At 38.6% G+C, this 17,679-nt stretch overlaps 1 protein-coding gene across 3 annotated transcripts in view; it reads left to right on the top strand.

Annotated features, from left to right (window-relative positions):
* The window catches only part of CDON (cell adhesion associated, oncogene regulated), a 98,866-nt gene that overhangs the window by 27,842 nt on the left and 53,345 nt on the right, over positions 1 to 17,679 (top strand). For all 3 annotated transcript variants that reach the window (XM_047752823.1, XM_047752825.1, XM_047752824.1), the window contains exons 2-7: positions 9,044 to 9,179; positions 10,737 to 11,009; positions 12,297 to 12,443; positions 13,789 to 13,932; positions 15,606 to 15,893; positions 17,114 to 17,383. In XM_047752823.1, the coding sequence (XP_047608779.1) occupies positions 9,104 to 9,179; positions 10,737 to 11,009; positions 12,297 to 12,443; positions 13,789 to 13,932; positions 15,606 to 15,893; positions 17,114 to 17,383 (1,198 nt within the window). In that variant the 5' untranslated portion in view covers positions 9,044 to 9,103. The remainder of the gene's footprint in view (positions 1 to 9,043; positions 9,180 to 10,736; positions 11,010 to 12,296; positions 12,444 to 13,788; positions 13,933 to 15,605; positions 15,894 to 17,113; positions 17,384 to 17,679) is intronic.

Here is a 17,679-nt window from a genome sequence, read left to right as displayed (position 1 = left end):
TTCCTTCTGCTGGGAATGTGCAACTGCCATTGCTTTTCCTGAACTTCTCCATCTGATTCACCTAATCACTGCTTCCTCTGAGAAGTCTTCTCAGCGCTCTAAATCTCTGTTGAGTGACCCTCCTTTTTTTCCCCAAAGCACCTGTCCTGACTTTATTCTGTGGCTCACCTCTCCCTTCCTCCCTTGTCTATATGAATTCCTAAAACCCTCTCTTTCTTTAGAAGCCTTGTTTCTTGGAGAAAACCATTTCCATTGACTTGGATGGGGAAAAAAAATCATGATCCATCCGAGATAGCCACACAGTTTTCACAGATAGAAAAAACATTCAACTAAGCAATAAACATAAATTTGTATAGTTGATAAGCAATATTTTGAAAGTAAGTAAATAGTTTATTCCTAAATGAAGTGCTGCACAAAGAGAAAGGGAAGACTTGAGGGTGGGGGCTGGTGAAGGGGGGCTGGGAGGAAGTCCTTCAGAGGTGGAGGAGCCTCAGGAAGTGGACTTGGAGACAGGAAGTCTTTTAAAGGCAGGTAGCTCTCTTGCATCCACATGACACTTAAAAGCAAAGTTACAGCACACAAAAGCATCTTGTGGCAAAATAAAGGCCATGCACAGGAGCGCGCCACAAGTCACAGAAATGATATACACAGGCTGTTGAAAGAAGGTTAGCAAAAACCCTCACCATCCTTTCTCTCCTGGCCTCTGTTCACAAAGCGCAGTGTTTCGAGTTCATACAAATATATATAGCAAGCTATTCACATTCCTCTTGGTGATATTTTCTGACTAAAAACTGGTGTTGTGTAAACCGGTGGGTGTGGCTTTGCCTGAAGCTGTACTGTCAAAGTACCATTTTTTAGTTTCTGATTGAAAAGATTATAAAAAATTTTATACCAGATAAAAAGAAGCCATTCACAACATGTCATAACTTTTCGGGAGCCCTTGTGACAAAAAGTTTAGTTGGTCTGTCAGGTGAGTTGTGTTTCAATGGCTTCTTTAATTGTCACCTGTCCTCACCTGACTTGAAGCCTTGTGAAGACTGCTGTCCTGTCTGTTTTGTCTCTGGCTGAGTTCCCAGCGTAGCACAGTGCCTGAGGTGCAGTAGGCACACACTAAGTATTTGTTGAATGAAAGATGAATTCCTCTCCTTTGAACTCTTTAATACTTTTTACTCTCTCCTTGTACTTTTTTTTAAAATGACATGTAGTTGATTTACAGTGTTGTGTTAATTTCTGGTATATAGCAAAGATTCATTTGTAAATATGTATATATATTCTTTTTCATATTCTTTTCCATTATGGTTTATTCTAGGACATTGAATATAGTTCCCTGTGCTATACTACGTAGGACCTTGTTTATCCATTCTCTATGTAATAGTCTGAATCTGCTAATCCCAAACTCCCAATCCACCCTGCCCTGTGCCTCCTCTCTCCCTTGGCAACCACAGGTCTAAGTCTGTGAGTCTGTTTGTTTCTTAGATAAGTTCATTTGTATCATATTTTAGATTCCACATGAAAGTGATATCCCATGATGCTTGTCTTTCTCTTTCTGACTTACTTCGCCTAGTATGATAATCTCTAGGCCTATCCATGTAGCTGCAAATGGCATTAGTCCATTCTTTTTTCATGGCTAAGTAATATTCCATTTTATAAATATACCACATCTTCTTTATCCATGCCTCTGTCCATGGACATTTAGGTTGTTTCCATGTCTTGGCTATTGTAAATCTCCTTGTACTTATGACACATTTCTCTCTTATTTTTGTGTTTTTTTTAAAAAAATGTTTAGGGCCACACCCATGGCATGTGGAAGTTCCCAGGCTAGGGGTCGAATTAGAGCTATAGCTACCAGCCTATGCCACAGCCACAGCAACGTGGGATCTGCACTGTGTTTGCAACCTACACCACAGCTCGTGGCAACACTGGATCCCCTACCCACTGAGCAAGGCCAGGAATAGAACCTGCATCCTCATGATTTGTTTCCACTGAGCCACAGTGGGAACTCTGACACTTTTCTTTATTCCAAAATTAATTATGTTCAAGCCCTCTTTCCCCAATTAGGCTGCAGTATTCTTTTAGTTCAGGAGTTATGCCTTCCTCATCTTCCTTATCTTTATACCCCTCCCAGGATCTTGCCCAAAGTAGATGCCATATATATGGAATTAATCGAGTGAATGAATATTTCTTGGAAAAAGTAAGATTCTTTGAGAAATCTGTGTAGGAAATGATATTTGCTTCTTAGCTAAATTATTCAAATATTCAGAATGAAGAAAACGTTGAGAGGAGATTTGAAATTGGACATGATTAAGGTCAAAGTAGTTCAGTGGGTTAAAAAAAGTTTATTATTTGACTTATATTTGAAATTGTACTGAACTATTCAGTACCTAATAAAATGATTTAAAGTAGATGTGTTTAGTTTTTCTTTTGTTTATTGCCAAAAGTCATTTGTTCTCAACATTTGGGAAATAGGATGCTTTGAAATAGATGGTTTGAAAGTAAGAATTTTTTTTTTTTTTAAGGAGGTTACTGTTTCATAAAGAATAAGATACCTTTGAAAAAGAAAACTAATGTAAAGAATTTTCTATTTTGAAGGACAATACTGATCCCAAAGCTGTGTTTTTGTTCACAAAGTAATTACAGTTATTCCCTGAGCCTCAGAGAAAACTCTAAGAAAGTCTGATATGGGAGTCTAGGGAGGGGATAATTCAGAGAGACAGCTTTGATCATCCTTGGGAAAGCAAAGGCGTTCCTTCAAACAGAGGAATCAAATCTAGAAATTCAGGAAAGACTTTTCCCAAAGGATTATCCTGGCAGCATGTTGAGGAGGGGTTATAAAAGCATGAAGTTCACAACCTGAACTGTAAGTTAAGTAAATGTTAGGGAGCTATTTCCCTTCTTATTCTGAGATGAGGCATACCTTTAACTTCCCTTTGCCCACAGAAATTCTGCTAAGCCTGGGATGGCTTAAAGGTACATTCTGTAATGCAAGACAAATTGCATTACATGCAGACAAGTGGGAAAGGCTTAGAGAAAGTTCTGTAACTCAGGAGATACAGCCATTCTTTAGGAGCATTGGGCCAGGACTTCAAGGAACAGCACTTGGCCCTGTGGGGGGAGAGAGGATAGCGAGGAGAGTGGGTAAAAAAAAGATTTTTACTGCATAGAGGAAAGAGTTATCCCCTGATTTGTAGGCTGGATGGCGACTTAGCTGTTCTATTTTTCTTTTCTTTCTTTCTTTCTTTTTTTTTTTGTACCCTGGAGAGACTGTACTACAGATGTTTTCTGAGGAGCAAAGTGATCACTGAACATCTCAGACACTGAAGTTAGCCACTCAGAACTACAGTGAAAATAATGGAAGTTAGGTTGTTCATTAAACTCCTCTGAGGATATGAAGGAGATAGAAGAACTTCCTTGTGGCCATGTTAATCCCTTCTGAGACCAGTGAGTTAGATAAGCCTTAATAGCTCTGTTTTTTTGCATAGGAAATTGGTTGCCATTGTAAGGCGAGATCGAATCCAATTTAAAATCCAGCTCCTTGAGCTCTTTTACTACCTCTAGGGGTTTAGGGAAGTGGAGGTGTATATATGCTTTATGGACAAGAAAAGCAGTAAGGAAAGGAGAATAACATTTTGAAATGATTGATAATTTACTGTTTTAAATAGCAGTAAATATTGCCAAAAAGTGTCAGCAGTTTTTGCATACAAACTTATTTTTAGAGAAATACGTGTTATAAGTTAAAAATCACACAGTATAGCAGCAGTGACCCCTTAACTGATTTTAAATAAATTTTGGGTAAAAAGCAAAGATTTCATTTTGTGTTCTGTGGTGTTTTTTGTAACTGAAAGTTCAGGGATAGACAGGGTTTGATCAGTGTGGTCAGCAATGTCCATTTCTTTCATAATTTCTACAGTTACTTTCATGTAAATTTAGAGTATGGTCAGAGAAATCCCTAACAGATTAGACAGTGAGTTGCTTTGTGCCTGCTCAGATACTTTCATTAATTACAAGTTCATATTTTATATCCATTGTTTGCTTACCTCATTGTAAGGGTATAAACGATACGTGGTGAGTGAGGGTCCCCCTACTGTGCTGGTGGGGAATTCCTGGAGATGGAGTTGTGCCTTATTGCTGCCTTTTTGGAAAACAAATTGACGATCTGTATATGAAGAGCCTTAAAAATGTTTTTACCCCTTGGCCCAATAATTCCAGTTTTAAAAATCAGTTCTAAAGACAAAATTAGAAGACTTGTTAAAAATTTATGGACAAAGATACTCATAGAAGCATTATCTGTAATAGCAAATATATGTATATATATACACACACACACACAAATGTATGAAAAGATGTAGTCTAACTTTCCAGTGGGGAATGGCTAAGCAAATTAAGTACATCCGTTCAATAAGCATCTACAGCTGTTACAAATTATGTTTACGAATAACATTAATAAGTACACATGATCATTAGATGATAAATAAAAGCAGGATTTAAAACTATATTTCATATCTATTTTGATCTCTAGTTCTGTAAATAGACGCAATATGAAAATGATTTGTTGAAAATGCAGTATTGATGAGTTTTCTTTAGGTGGTGGAATTGTCATGCTGATTTTCTTTTGTGTGCATTGATTTATTCCACATTTTCTGTCTGAATGTGTAAGTTTTCTTATTGATATTTGTAGAAACTTTCTGTTAGCAATTTTCTGCTTGATAAAGTAGCATATTCATTATAGAAAGTATGAAAAAAAGTATGAAAGTATGAAACAAATACTTAAATATTTTGTTTAAAATATCACCTGGCATTATGCTGACCACAATGGGTACTAAGTCAGAATTCTGTTTTTTAAATTTTTTTACCTGAGAATATTTGAATGTTATGTATGTTGGAACACAGGTTAAGCTGCCTTTGGTAAATGATGTGTGATGGAGTAGGCTGGTGTCCTCTTATTGGGGACCTTTTCTCTGCTGGCCACTGTTTCCACATGAGAAGTGAGGTTAAGAGGAGGATGGGATAGCAGTTTCTAGGGCTCTTGTCTCCCTTGCCAAGGCAAATTTCTGTGGGTAAGAAAAGTGACATACATGATAAGGTCACTGATCTATGTGTAAGAAGATGGCAGGAGCCTTGTTCAGTTGTGATAAACTTGACCAAATAAATTGTTTCTTTGCTAGAGCAATGCAGGGCAATTATATATATTTATATTTATAGGCATATAAATTATAAATATATAAAATTTATATGTGTATATACTTATGTATTTATATATAGGTTTTAGATATATATATTTTTGTTTTCCAAGAAATTGCTAGTCCAGTAGCAATATACAGTATTATCAAGAGTTTCTTCTTTTGACAAACATGGTAGTTTTGAAATTGATGTAGTATTGAGTAATTATCCAGCAGAGGTAATACATATACTCTGATTTATACATCATCTAATCCTCCTTGTGGTCAGGGATGTTTATTTGTGAGGTTGGACCTAGGTTGCTCTTGGTGACTGTTGAATATAACTTTAAGCTACCTGACCCATAGAGCAACAGAACCTGGGTCCTTGTTCTCAATATCACAACTTTCCAACAAGCTGAGAAGGCTTGCCATGGATAAATATAAACCAAGTCAACAGTTAAGTAAATGACTTTAGGGTCATAATTTCTTTCCAATCTTCCAAATAACTGACAGCAAGTTGATCTAATAAAAAGATAGGGGTATTCCCTTGAGAGGATATTTAGGTAGCAATAACGAACTATGACATTTTAAAGGACATCTGTAAAGTAACTTACTAGACCATGTGCTGGGGTTAAAGTTGACTCTGGAATTTGTTTCACTGCTTTTCAATAAATAAATAGTTGAGGAAAGATTTGGCAAAAGGGTGAAACACTCTTCCTTGTCCTCATCCTCTCAGGAAAGTGTCTCCTATTAACAAATTGTTTGAATGTTTACTTTGCCTTGACTCCTTAGCAGTGGTGTGTCAGTTCTTACCCTTGAACCAAGGGGGAATTCAAATAAACCAAAAAAACTTTTCACACAGCTGGTCCCTTCTGCCAGTGAGTGGTACCAAAGTATTTTTCTCCCACTTTTAAAAGAGCTCCGCAAGAAAAATTTTAAAAAGCAGTCCTCGATGTAGATAAACTTGAGTTTGCAAGTTGTAGATTTTGGAGTACGTGGTATAGAGAAGCGAGCAGATCCCAGGAACTATCATTTGATTTATTCAAAGCCATACTTAGGGTGCCTTGCTATGTATTGCTGCCCAGTTTTACCAGTAGTTAGAATTAACCTTTCTTTGCATAAATGAATATGCATGTAGAATTCTCATTTCTAACATGTTCTCTCTCTGTTTTTGCTTTTAGGGCTACACCTGCGGCATATGGAAGTTCCTGGGCCAGGGACTGAATCTGAGCTGCAGCTGCAACCTATAGGGCAGCTGCAGCAATGCCAGATCCTTTAACCCATTGTGTTGGGTGGAGTGGTCAAATCTGTGCCTCTATAATGACCTGAGCCACTGCAGTCAGATTCCTAACCCACTGTGCCACAGTGGGAACACCTGTTTTTGCTGATTTTTGAAATTATATATATATGTGAAGGAATAAGCAAATGAAGGAATAAAAATATAGCTAAGTTACACTAAATTCAGATGAGATGAGAGTTCTTATTAAATACTACTCTTTAAAGTACTTCTGGGGGAAATGAATCCGACTAGGAACCATGAGGTTGCGGGTTCGATCCCTGGCCTTGCTCAGTGGGTTAAGGATCCGGCGTTGCCGTGAGCTGTCGTATAGGTTTCAGACATGGCTCGGATCTGGTGTTGCTGTGGCTCTGGCATAGGCCGACGGCTACCGCTCTGATTCGACCCCTAGCCTGGGAACCTCCATATGCCACGGGTGCGGCCATAAAAGGACAACAGACGAAAAAAAAAAAAAATTAAAGTACTTCTGGGAATCACATTATACTAAGGTATTCCTTTCATTTTAGGAAACATCAAGTGTCTATTTTCTGCCAGGCATTAGAATTTGCAAAGTTGAATATGACATCATTCTTGCCTTCAAAGAGGACATAACTATGTAACCAGATAAACTGCAGAACAGAGTAATGAGTGTGGTGGTAGATAGTGACCAATGTGTAGAGATAGCACAGGGGAAAGAGAATGAACCATATCTGGAGGACTGCATGGACCTTGTGAATATTACTAATTTTATTTATCTTGTTTTTTGTCCATCTCTTCCACAGAATGTAAGGGACATGTTTTTGTCTGTTACCTCTTTTTATTTGTATATACATTTAAGTTACTCTATCCTTACCTCCTAGAATAGTACCCAGCAGATAATAAGCATTCAATAAATATTTGTTGCATGAATGAATAATTTTCCTTCCAAAAAGAATTTAGCAATTATATTTCCACCAGCAATATATCATAGTGATTTTTACCCATATTCTTATAAGTGCTGGGTTTTTTTTTTTTTTTTAGCTTTGTAAATTTGCTATATTATCTCTATATTAAAAAAGCACAAAAACAGACCTTTCCATTGGTGCCATCCGTCTATCTCCAGAAATTCTCCCTGTTTTTCTGCTGCCCTTTTATAGCAAATCCTTAAAGGACTTTTCTGTGCCTGTTTCTTCATTTCTTCCCTTCCCATTCTATCCCAGACCAATCAGACTTTGGTCCCTTCTCCATTGACACCTTTCTTGTTGTACCACCAGTGATCTCTGTTAATGCCTTTCTGATGGTGTCTCATCTTACTCTGTTCCTCAGCAGTGTTTGAGACAGTTGATGAATCTCTTCTTCCAGAAATATTTTCCATTTTTCTCCCTGGACACAGCATTCCTCTGGATTTCTTCCTATTTCTTGGACTACTTCTTCTTAGTCTCCATTGCTACTTTTTTCTCCTCTATTCCATCTCTAAAGGTTGAAGTTTCTCTTCTCCTCTCTCATATTTTCCTTAGAGCTCATCTAGTGCCAAGGCTTTGAGAGGTCCATTTATCTGCATTTTCAGCTCTGACTTCCCCCACAGCTACAGACTCTTCTGTGCAACTGTCGCCTTGACAGTAGTACTTGATCAAGACCCCAGACTTGCCTTGACCAAAATGCAACTTTGGAGCAACCTCGTCTTCAGCTACTTTCCCCTCTCCAGTCTTACCCATTTCAGTAGACAGAGCTTTTATTTATTTTCTTATACCAAAAACTGAGAGTTAACCTTGATACATCTCTTTGTCTCACTCTGTATCCAAGCCTTCAGTCATTCTATTGGTTTACCTTTAGTGTATATTCTGAATCCAGTGACTTCTCACCACCTCCACAGTTGACTCCCTGGCCTAAGCCCCACACATGCTCATCTCTCTCTTGAGTGATGACATCACCTCCCACTTGGTCTCCCTCCTCCATTCCTGCTCCACTTCAGTCTAGTCTCCACCAGCAAGTGATCTTCTTCAAGCATAATGAGGTCCTATTACTCCCTTCTCTAAGCCCTTCTAGGGCCTGCCATTGCCTTTAGAGTTACTGCCAGAATCTTCACTGTGGCTTTTGAAACTAGGTGGGATCTGGCCCAGCTTTTCTCTGTGCTCTTTTCCTGGCTCATCCCATCTCACCACAGCGGGCTTTGGATGTTCTGCAGAGAAGCTCAGTCCCCACACAGGCCTGCCCTTGGTATACTCTGCACAATCCGTGAGCCTAAGCCCCCATCTGAAAAAAGGGAATATTTTAAGGAATGTAGAGGAAGAATGCCTTTTGGTTATGTTGAGTTTTAGATGGTTGTGAGATGTATAAACAAATGCACTAAAGGCAGTTATGCATTCATTTGGAATGATTGGTTCGGTGTAAAATAAGCATTGTCTTAGTATCTTGGAAGAATGAGCCAGATTTCTAACTTTAATTTAATGTCTAGAGATTAGTTTGTGAATTGGGAACATGTGGAACGTTAAATGCTTTGTCTTGGACACACTATATACAGAGCTTTCAAAATAGAGGGCAGCCGTCATGTTCACATGTTACCTTGCTATTCAGAGAAAAGATTTCAACTGTTTTAGAATTTCTTCCTTTTTTTTTTTTGGATGTCTTTTAGTGAGCCAAGGACTGGATTTTTTCTGGAAGTCTGTCCTGCCCGCTTCTGTAATCTGGCACTATGCATCCGGATCCTGGACTCTTACAGACACTGCTGTGTGTTACTCTCCTGATTATGTGCTCTTCTGTGACTTCAGGTAAGATAACAAAAATGGTAGTGTTTTGGTTGAAACTGTTCCTCATCTTATGAAAAACAAACGTCGACTTTAATGCTTCACCTGTAGTAATGGTTCTGAAGACATATCAAAGATTTGTCTGACTAGTGGAACGATTTTAAAGCTTTGCTCCATTAAGCAATTTAAAAATCTGGTAGCATTTCTGGGCACTCATAGTCCTTTGCATTATTGTCCTTGTAATTTATTCCTTTTGCTGCTTTGAAAATAAATATTGTCCGATCATGCTTTTTTTTTTTTCCAGTGAGGATATATTACAAGTTTCTGAATTTGGGAATTTTAATAGGAATAAAATGCTGACTACATGCTGCCAAAAAGAAATTTTAGAATCAGTATGTAATAGTACTCAACTTGGAGTGAGAACTTGGTTCAAATCCCAGGTCTCTCATGACCTTGCCTAATTTATTATCTAACGTTTTGGGTTACTGGAAAGCTCAAATGTGTTTATTGTTAAATATATTTAAGCCTGAGCCTAATACATGGCTCACGTGCATTTCTTTTTATTTTAGATTTGTGTGAAGATTTATATAGAAGTATACACAAATACAGTGATGTTTATTTATTAAGTAATATTTATTTATTATATCTGCTAAAAATACCATTTAGGTATATTGGACTTAGTAAGAGAAAATCAACTTTGTGGTTTTATTTCTGTTTTTGTTTTGCTAAATAACAACCTCAGATTCAGTCAAGGTATTTCTCTTAATCTTCATGTCTGGTAAAATATCCTATAAAAGTAGATTCAGCAATTTATTGACTTTTTAAAAAGTATTTTATTACACCAGGTTAACAGGATTCCAGTCTCCCACCCTCTTTTCTGGGTGGAGGAGAAGGATCTGTTTTGATACTTGAGTACAAGGACTTTTCCCCTAAGTTCTTGGAGGAATAGACATAACAAATGAAACTATTCCAAACACCAAATAAAAATATCAAGTTTGATACCCTGTTTATTCTTATATCTAAGAAAAGGATAGACTTTGCATTTCAGTGTGGCTTCCTAGCTTTCTGCTTCTGCTTTCTTAAAAGTTGAACATTATTCAAATGTTATTTTGTATTAAAGGGAAGTAGTCAAGAAATACTATAGCCTTTACTTATAAAATAATTTACTCTTAAAGTCAGATCCTGTTGGTAGTATGGAAGAGCATTCTTTTTATTTTGCAAGTCATCTTTTTCAGACTCTAAACTTCCATTTCTTAAAAGCTACTTTATGAAAAGAGCAGTTTACTGTTTCTCAACTATAGAATTAGTATTTTGTTTGATTTATATCATAAGGATTCTTATCTGTTTGGCCCTTATTGTTAAGTCCTACTTTAGTACGTTGCCTTATTTCTTCCAAAGTGTAAGGATGGTCCTAGAACTTTTACAAGCTCTAATGACCGTGACGTATAGATAAAATAAGGGGTTGCCTTGAGTTGTGCAGATTCAGGCAGAGTGTATTTAATATATTCTCCTTTCTCTCTCTCCTTATCTCTTCTCTCCCACTCCCTCACCCCTTTGCACATGGGGAATATTCCCTTGTAGACTTGGCACCTCATTTTATTTCTGAGCCATTGTCTGCTGTCCAGAAACTTGGTGGACCTGTAGTACTGCATTGTTCTGCTAAACCCGTGAGTGCTCATATCTCGTGGTTGCATAATGGAAAAAGATTGGACAGAAATGTGGAACAGATTAAGGTTCATCAGGGGACGTTGACTATTCTTTCTCTTAACCCCTCCCTCTCGGGTTACTACCAGTGCATTGCAAGCAATAGCATCGGTGCAATTGTGAGTGGTCCTGCAACCATATCCACTGCAGGTAAGTTTAATTTCATCCCTGTTATAGATGCTCTGTCCTGAAATTACTGTGAGTACTTGTATTTTTTGAGTAGGGGGAGGAGGATGGGCTTTGGAGTGAGGCACCCATGAGTTCTTGTCCTAGCCTTGACAGTTGCTTTGTGTTTAACCTGGGGAAAGTTAACCTACTCGAACCTCTGCGAGCCTAGCCTTGTGTTTTCCTCTGTAACAAGGGGTATGGAAAATATCTTGTGCAGAGTTAGGGCAGTTTTTTAACATGAATCTGAATTGCTCTGTGAGCATTTAAAAGTCCTTAATATCAACCACACAAAAAAGCTGTTGTCTGCTTTGATACGGTTATTTCATGCAGTCCTTCATATTTTTTCCCACATCTAATTGTTTTATTTGCCTTGATGATGGAGTGATTGTCATTTGTTTAATTGAAACCAGGCTGAAGAAGAGGGTGGGGGGTGGGGGACGTAACTGTAAAGACAGGAATGTTGAGAATGGAACTTATGGAAAATCTGGAATGCGTGGTTTTCTGAGGAAGTTTGAGCCATCTGCCTTTCAAATGGTGATGGCTTCCAGTAATGGAAAACGTCTTTGCGAGGGCACCCCTATTTACAGAGCAAATCTGGATTCCCCAGGAGTAGTGAGTTTGTCATAACTGAGAAGAGTAAATGTTTTTGTAGAGCTGTGACCCATGGACAGCTCCACAGCACACACTGGAGGGCTGAATTCCTAGGGGCAGACTGCAGAGTGCTTTCAGCATGGATCGTAATAAAGAGGCCATCCATAGAGGCTCCATCTGTAGTAAACTTAAAACTGAGAGAAAATGAACCTGGTTAGTGTGTGCAGATAATTCAGATGATATACTGCTTTTATTTGCTGATATGCTAGGTTCATTCTTATAAACCATTTTATTGCAATATGAGCAGCTACAAACAGAATAAAGATGCATAGGGAAAGTGAGTTTTGATGAGAGACTGGATTAAGAAGGATTTATCTTGACAGAACAGGAACAGTTTATGCTTGGTAATGCTCCCTAATGTTTTAAGGACAGTTTGCTTCCTCAGAGTCTCCTGGAAGCATTGATTTCTGGAAAAGGGTGCCAGGCCCAGCCCTCAGCCATACCTCTGCCCCATCTGCTTTCAGTATAAAAAGCTCCTCCTCCTCTGTCAATGGTGATTAGCTGCCACAAATGGCCATGTTGCAGTGTTGTTTCTAATTTTAAAATTTTCTTTGGGAAAGAGAGTTCAGACTTGTATTTATTGATTTACCTATCTACTTATTTACTTATTTATTTTAGTTCTTGGTGATTTTGATTCATCAACAAAGGATGTTATTAGAGCAGAAGAAAAAGGTACTGGTTTCATTGGCTGCAAGGTACCAGATAGTAACCCCAAGGCAGAGGTGCGCTATAAAATCCGCGGAAAGTGGCTGAAACGTTCCACAGGTGAGACCTCTTACCAAAAGCCAAGGGCACCCACAGAATAGATGTCATTAGACAGCTACCATTAAGCTCTGTAGGAACTGTGGGCACAAAAATATATATGATATATTATCTCTACTCTGGAGAGTCAAGTAGAGGAGGCTAGAATAAATGGTTACAGTGTAATTAGAACATAGTACAGAATACAGTACAGAAATGATTGCAGTCCCATACCCAAGACTCACTTCTTTAGCCCATTTACTCTCAGTAAACATTTAGTTTACTGAGAGATTCACTTCCTCTGAGAAGGTTGCCCTCTAAATAATATGCCCTGTCTCTCTTTGTCTCCTTTCCTCAGCTTCTTTTTTCCGTAGCATTATAGAGTGCAGGGCTTGCTTTGCTTGCTTCATTGCTGTATCACTTGTGCCCAGGCCTTTGCTGGCAGAAAATAGGCTCTCAGTACATATTGTTGAGAAGAAAGGAATGAAGACATGAATGAACCCTGGGTAGTCAAGGTGGTAGCTGTGGTCGTTTGTCCAAATATGCTTCTTGTGCTTTGGCATTAGTGAGTGTCATCTGTTGTCAGAGAGCTCTGATGTGTTTGGTTTTGTTACTCTAGTACTGTTTTTGTTTTTTTTTTTCCTGCCTTGACTTTCCTTTTCCTTTATTTAATAAATAAATTCCTTTTCCTTCATTTAATAAATTTTCCCTAATTGCTTTTTTGCTGCTCGTGTCATGTCTACATTTAAAGCATGACTATCAACCTTTTTTAGTTAGTTTTTTTAAATAAAAATTTTATTGGAGTGTAGTTGACTTACAATGTTATGTTAGTTTCAGGTGTACAGCAAAGTGATTCAGTTATATGCGTATATGCATATATACATACATAATATACATACCCATTCTTTTTTCCCATATAGGTTATTACAAACTATTAAGTAGATTTTCCTGTGCTATACAGTAGGTTGTTGTTACTCATTTATCTTATACAGTAGTGTGTTTATGTTGTTCTCATCCTCCCAATTCCGTTATACTCCTGGGCCACAATTTCCCCTGTGGTAACCCTAAGATTGGTTTTGAAATCTGTGAGTTTGTTTCTATTTTATAAATAAATTACTTTATATCACTTTTATTAGATTCCATATGTAAGTGATATCATATGATGTTTGTCTTTTTCTGTCTGACTTCACTCTGAATGATCATCTCTAGGTCCATCCATGCTGCTGCAAATGGCATTTCATTCTTTTTTATGGTCAAGTAGTATTCCATTGCATATAGGTACCACATCTTTATGCATTCAACCTTTGTTAGTTTTCACTGATATCCGTCATGAAGAAAGAGGCCTAACTGCATTCTCTTCCTTCCTCAGAGAATTACTTAATCCTTCCATCAGGAAATCTTCAGATTCTGAATGTATCCTTAGAGGACAAGGGATCATATAAATGTGCAGCTTTTAATCCTGTCACACATGAATTAAAAGTTGAACCCATTGGCCAGAAGCTCCTTGTGAGTCGTAAGTATTTGGGAGAATGACAGTCCCTGGGAGAAGTCCTCAGAAGTATTCTTTGTTTTTTCATGAGAAAGTCTTATAAAAATTACATGCATAGGAGTTCCTGTCATGGCACAGTGTAACGAATCCAACTAGGAACCATGAGGTTGTGGGTTCGATCCCTGGCCTCACTCGGTGGGTTAAGGATCCGGTATTGCCCTGAGCTGTGGTGTAGGTCGCAGATGCGGCTCGGATCTGGCATTGCTGTGGCTGTGGTGTAGGCCGGCGGCTATAGCTCCAATTCAACCCTAGTCTGGGAACCTCCATATGCCACGGGTGCAGCCCTAGAAAAGACCAAAAAAAAAAAAAAAAGATTCTGTTTTTTTTTTTTTTTGGCAGATAAATGTAAAATACGCACTGAAAACCTGGAAATTCTTATTGTGGCTCGGTGGGTTAAGGATCTGGCATTGCCATGAGCTGTGGTGTAGGTCACAGACGTGGCTCAGATCCCGCATTGCTCTGGTTGTGGCATAGGCCAGTGGCTACAGCTCCGATTCAACCCCTAGCCTGGGAACCTCCATATGCCGTGGGAAGTAGCCCTAGAAAAGGCAAAAAGACCAAAAAAAAAAAAAATTACATGCATAAATGCATTATAGAATAGTCTGTACATGTTTTAAAAATATAATGACTTTTTAAAAAAGAATTTTGGGAAGTTCCCATTGTGACTTAGTGGTGACTAACCCAACTACTATCCATGAGGGTGCAGGTTCAGTCCCTGCCTTCAGTCAGTGGGTTAAGGATCTGGCATGAGCTGTAGCATAGGTCACAGACATGGCTTGGATCCCATGTTGCTGTGGCTGTGGTGTAGGCTGGCAGCTGCAGCTCCAATTCCACCCCTAGCCTGGGAACTTCCATATGTGGCCCTAAAAAGACAAAAAAAAAATTAAAAATTAAAAAAATGTTAAAGAATTTTGGTTAAGATGACTGAGTGGAAGTTCCCATTGTGGCTCAGTGGGTTAAGAACCCAGCGTAGTGTCCATGAGGATGCAGGTTCAATCACTGGCCTTGCTCAGTGGGTTACGGATCCGGTGTTGCAGCAAGCTGTGGCGTAGGTCTAAGATGCAGCTCAGATCTGGTGTTGCTGTGGCTGTGGTGTAGGCCAGCAGCTGCAGCTCCAATTTGACCCCTCGCCTGGGAACTTCCATATGCTGTAGGTGTGGCTGTAAAAAGAAAAAATGACTGATTGGAATTCATATGGAGAACTTTGCCCCTTGCACAAGCAAAGAGAACTTATAGTAAAAAATATAACTTTGTAGCAGTGGTAATTAAATTGGTGCGTAGGTATGAGTTATGAGAAAACATGTATCTGTTATCTTTGAGATCTGATGAGTCATAGCTGATTTTTAGCCTAGGGTGCTTGAGTTGAGGTGGCACCAGTAGTCACAGCACAGTGAAGTAGCGGTCCGTGTACTTGCTGGGAATTTGACATTTCTACACTGCTAATGCAGAAGTAGCCCTAAAGCATCTCTGAGTCTTTTCATTTTAATTCTCGACTGACAATGATTTAGTTACCAAATAGGACCCTGGAGTGTCAAGAATAAATGGGGAGATGGGAAGGTGCACAGCTCTGCTAAGGAAGAGGTTGGAAGTGAGTACATCATAGTCATGAGTCTTTTTGTTTTCCCTTCTTTTTCCAGGCCCTTCTTCAGATGACTTCCACATTCTTCATCCCACCCCTTCACAGGCATTAGCTGTTCTTTCTCACAGCCCTGTGACCCTGGAGTGTGTGGTGAGTGGGGTCCCACCTTCTCAAGTGCGCTGGCTGAAGGATGGTCAGGATGCTGTGCCAGGAAGCAGGTGGAGAAGGCTGTATTCCCATCTTGCCACAGACAGCATTGACCCAGAGGACTCTGGCAACTACTCCTGTGTGGTGGGAAATAAGTCTGGAGACATCAAAAATGTGACCTACATGGTGAATGTACTTGGTAAGAAGTCTCCTAAGGTTTTTTCCAAGTCAGGCTTTTTTTCTGGCCTGATGGATGTTTGAATGGAAGACCTATTTATGAGCCATACGTGAAATAGGGACCAGCTAGAAATAGCTACCTGTAGCCAGAAGCAGCATCATTTTCCTAGAAGAGTGCTGAGTTGGACAGTGTTTCTGGGTGGCACAGAGCATTTCACCTGGGAATTCAAAGAGACTAGAATGCAACAGGATGGAAGATTCTGGGCTGTATCAATATGCAGTGTCCAGAAGTGGTAACTAAGAGTACTGACTAGAAAATGTCACCTCAGACATCAGTTTCATTTTATTTTCCCTTTTGGAATGCTTTCACTATCGTTGGCTCATAAAATTTGTGCTATTTTCACTCACAGTCCTGTAAATACAGTTTGTCTCAAAGCCATTCCTTTCTCACTGTCATGTGTAGCAGCAAAAATATTTTCTTTATCAAAACAGATTTTCATGAAAACCAGAAAAAAAAAGTAGTAAGTGATTTTGTAGCAAATAGAGTTTTTGTCTACATTCTGCACTTCATTTCCAACAGTGGCCTGACATAGGTTATACTGAATTAATGTAAGTATATGGCAAGTGGGCTTTAAAATTCAGTGATAATTAGGACTAGATTAATATGCATAATCATTTAATTTGGGCACATGTTTGTTACAAATGCTGATACATGATTTACTTTGTCCAGGTTAAAATGTGACAGAAGGAAGATTTTTGCCCAGTATATGTCTAACCTCAGAGCAGAATTGACCGTAAAAAGAATTTAGCTTCCAAATAATCAGTCTTCTGTTTTGGCTCTTGTTAGTGTGAAATCCAGGGAAATGATAACTTTATTTCAAACAGATCACCTGAAACAAATTCTCAGAGAAGCCCAAGATTAGAAATGCGCGCGCGTGTGTGTGTGTGTGTATGTGTGTATGTGTATGTAGGGGGGCATTTGTTGTGTTGGGAGTAGTTAAATGGGTGGAGAGGTCTATACAAAGAGACTATAACATATTGACAAATGGTTTATCCTATTTGAGGAAAGCTAATACATTTCTGATTTTTTCTTCATGACCATTCTCCCAGTGGATGGGAGAATGTGAGGAAAAGATACGATTTGGATCCAACTAGTTATTGGAAGAGAGGAGATGTATGACTCGTGTGGTAATTTAACAAGTACCTGAGAGCTAGAGTCTAATTTATACATTTTGTTTTTAGAGCATGCTTCCATTTCTAAAGGACTGCAGGATCAGACAGTATCTCTGGGTGCCACCGTACAATTTATGTGCGAGGTTCATGGGAACCCAGTCCCCAACCGTACCTGGCTTCACAATGCACAGCCCATTCGTCCTTCCCCACGACATCTAACTGTGGGAAGTGGATTGAAGATCACTGGTGTTACCATGGAAGATTCTGGGCTCTATCAGTGTGTAGCAGATAATGGGATTGGATTTATGCAGTCTACTGGGAGACTTGAAATTGAAAAAGGTAGGCTTTTAGGTGCTGTAACTGTAGGAAATTTTACTTTACAAATGGGATTTTGTTCTGGTTAAAAATTAAATTTTTTTTTTTTCAAAAAAGGAAATAATCCTATCACCATAACAGAACTTTGCTCCTTTCTCATGTTCCTTTCTAGTTGCAGGTAGGCATTTCCATGAGGAAACAACCTTATTTAATCACACTCATTAAACATTTTTTTAAAAAATTTTTTTCAACAGATGCTACATAGTTTAAAAAAGCATAATTTAAAAAACTATATGGTAAAAATCTCACTCTTATTCCCT

This window comes from Phacochoerus africanus, chromosome 11 (genome assembly GCF_016906955.1).
Source record: "Phacochoerus africanus isolate WHEZ1 chromosome 11, ROS_Pafr_v1, whole genome shotgun sequence".
In the NCBI taxonomy this organism is placed as follows: domain Eukaryota; kingdom Metazoa; phylum Chordata; class Mammalia; order Artiodactyla; family Suidae; genus Phacochoerus; species Phacochoerus africanus.
This window is presented reverse-complemented; position numbering and strand designations above follow the sequence as displayed.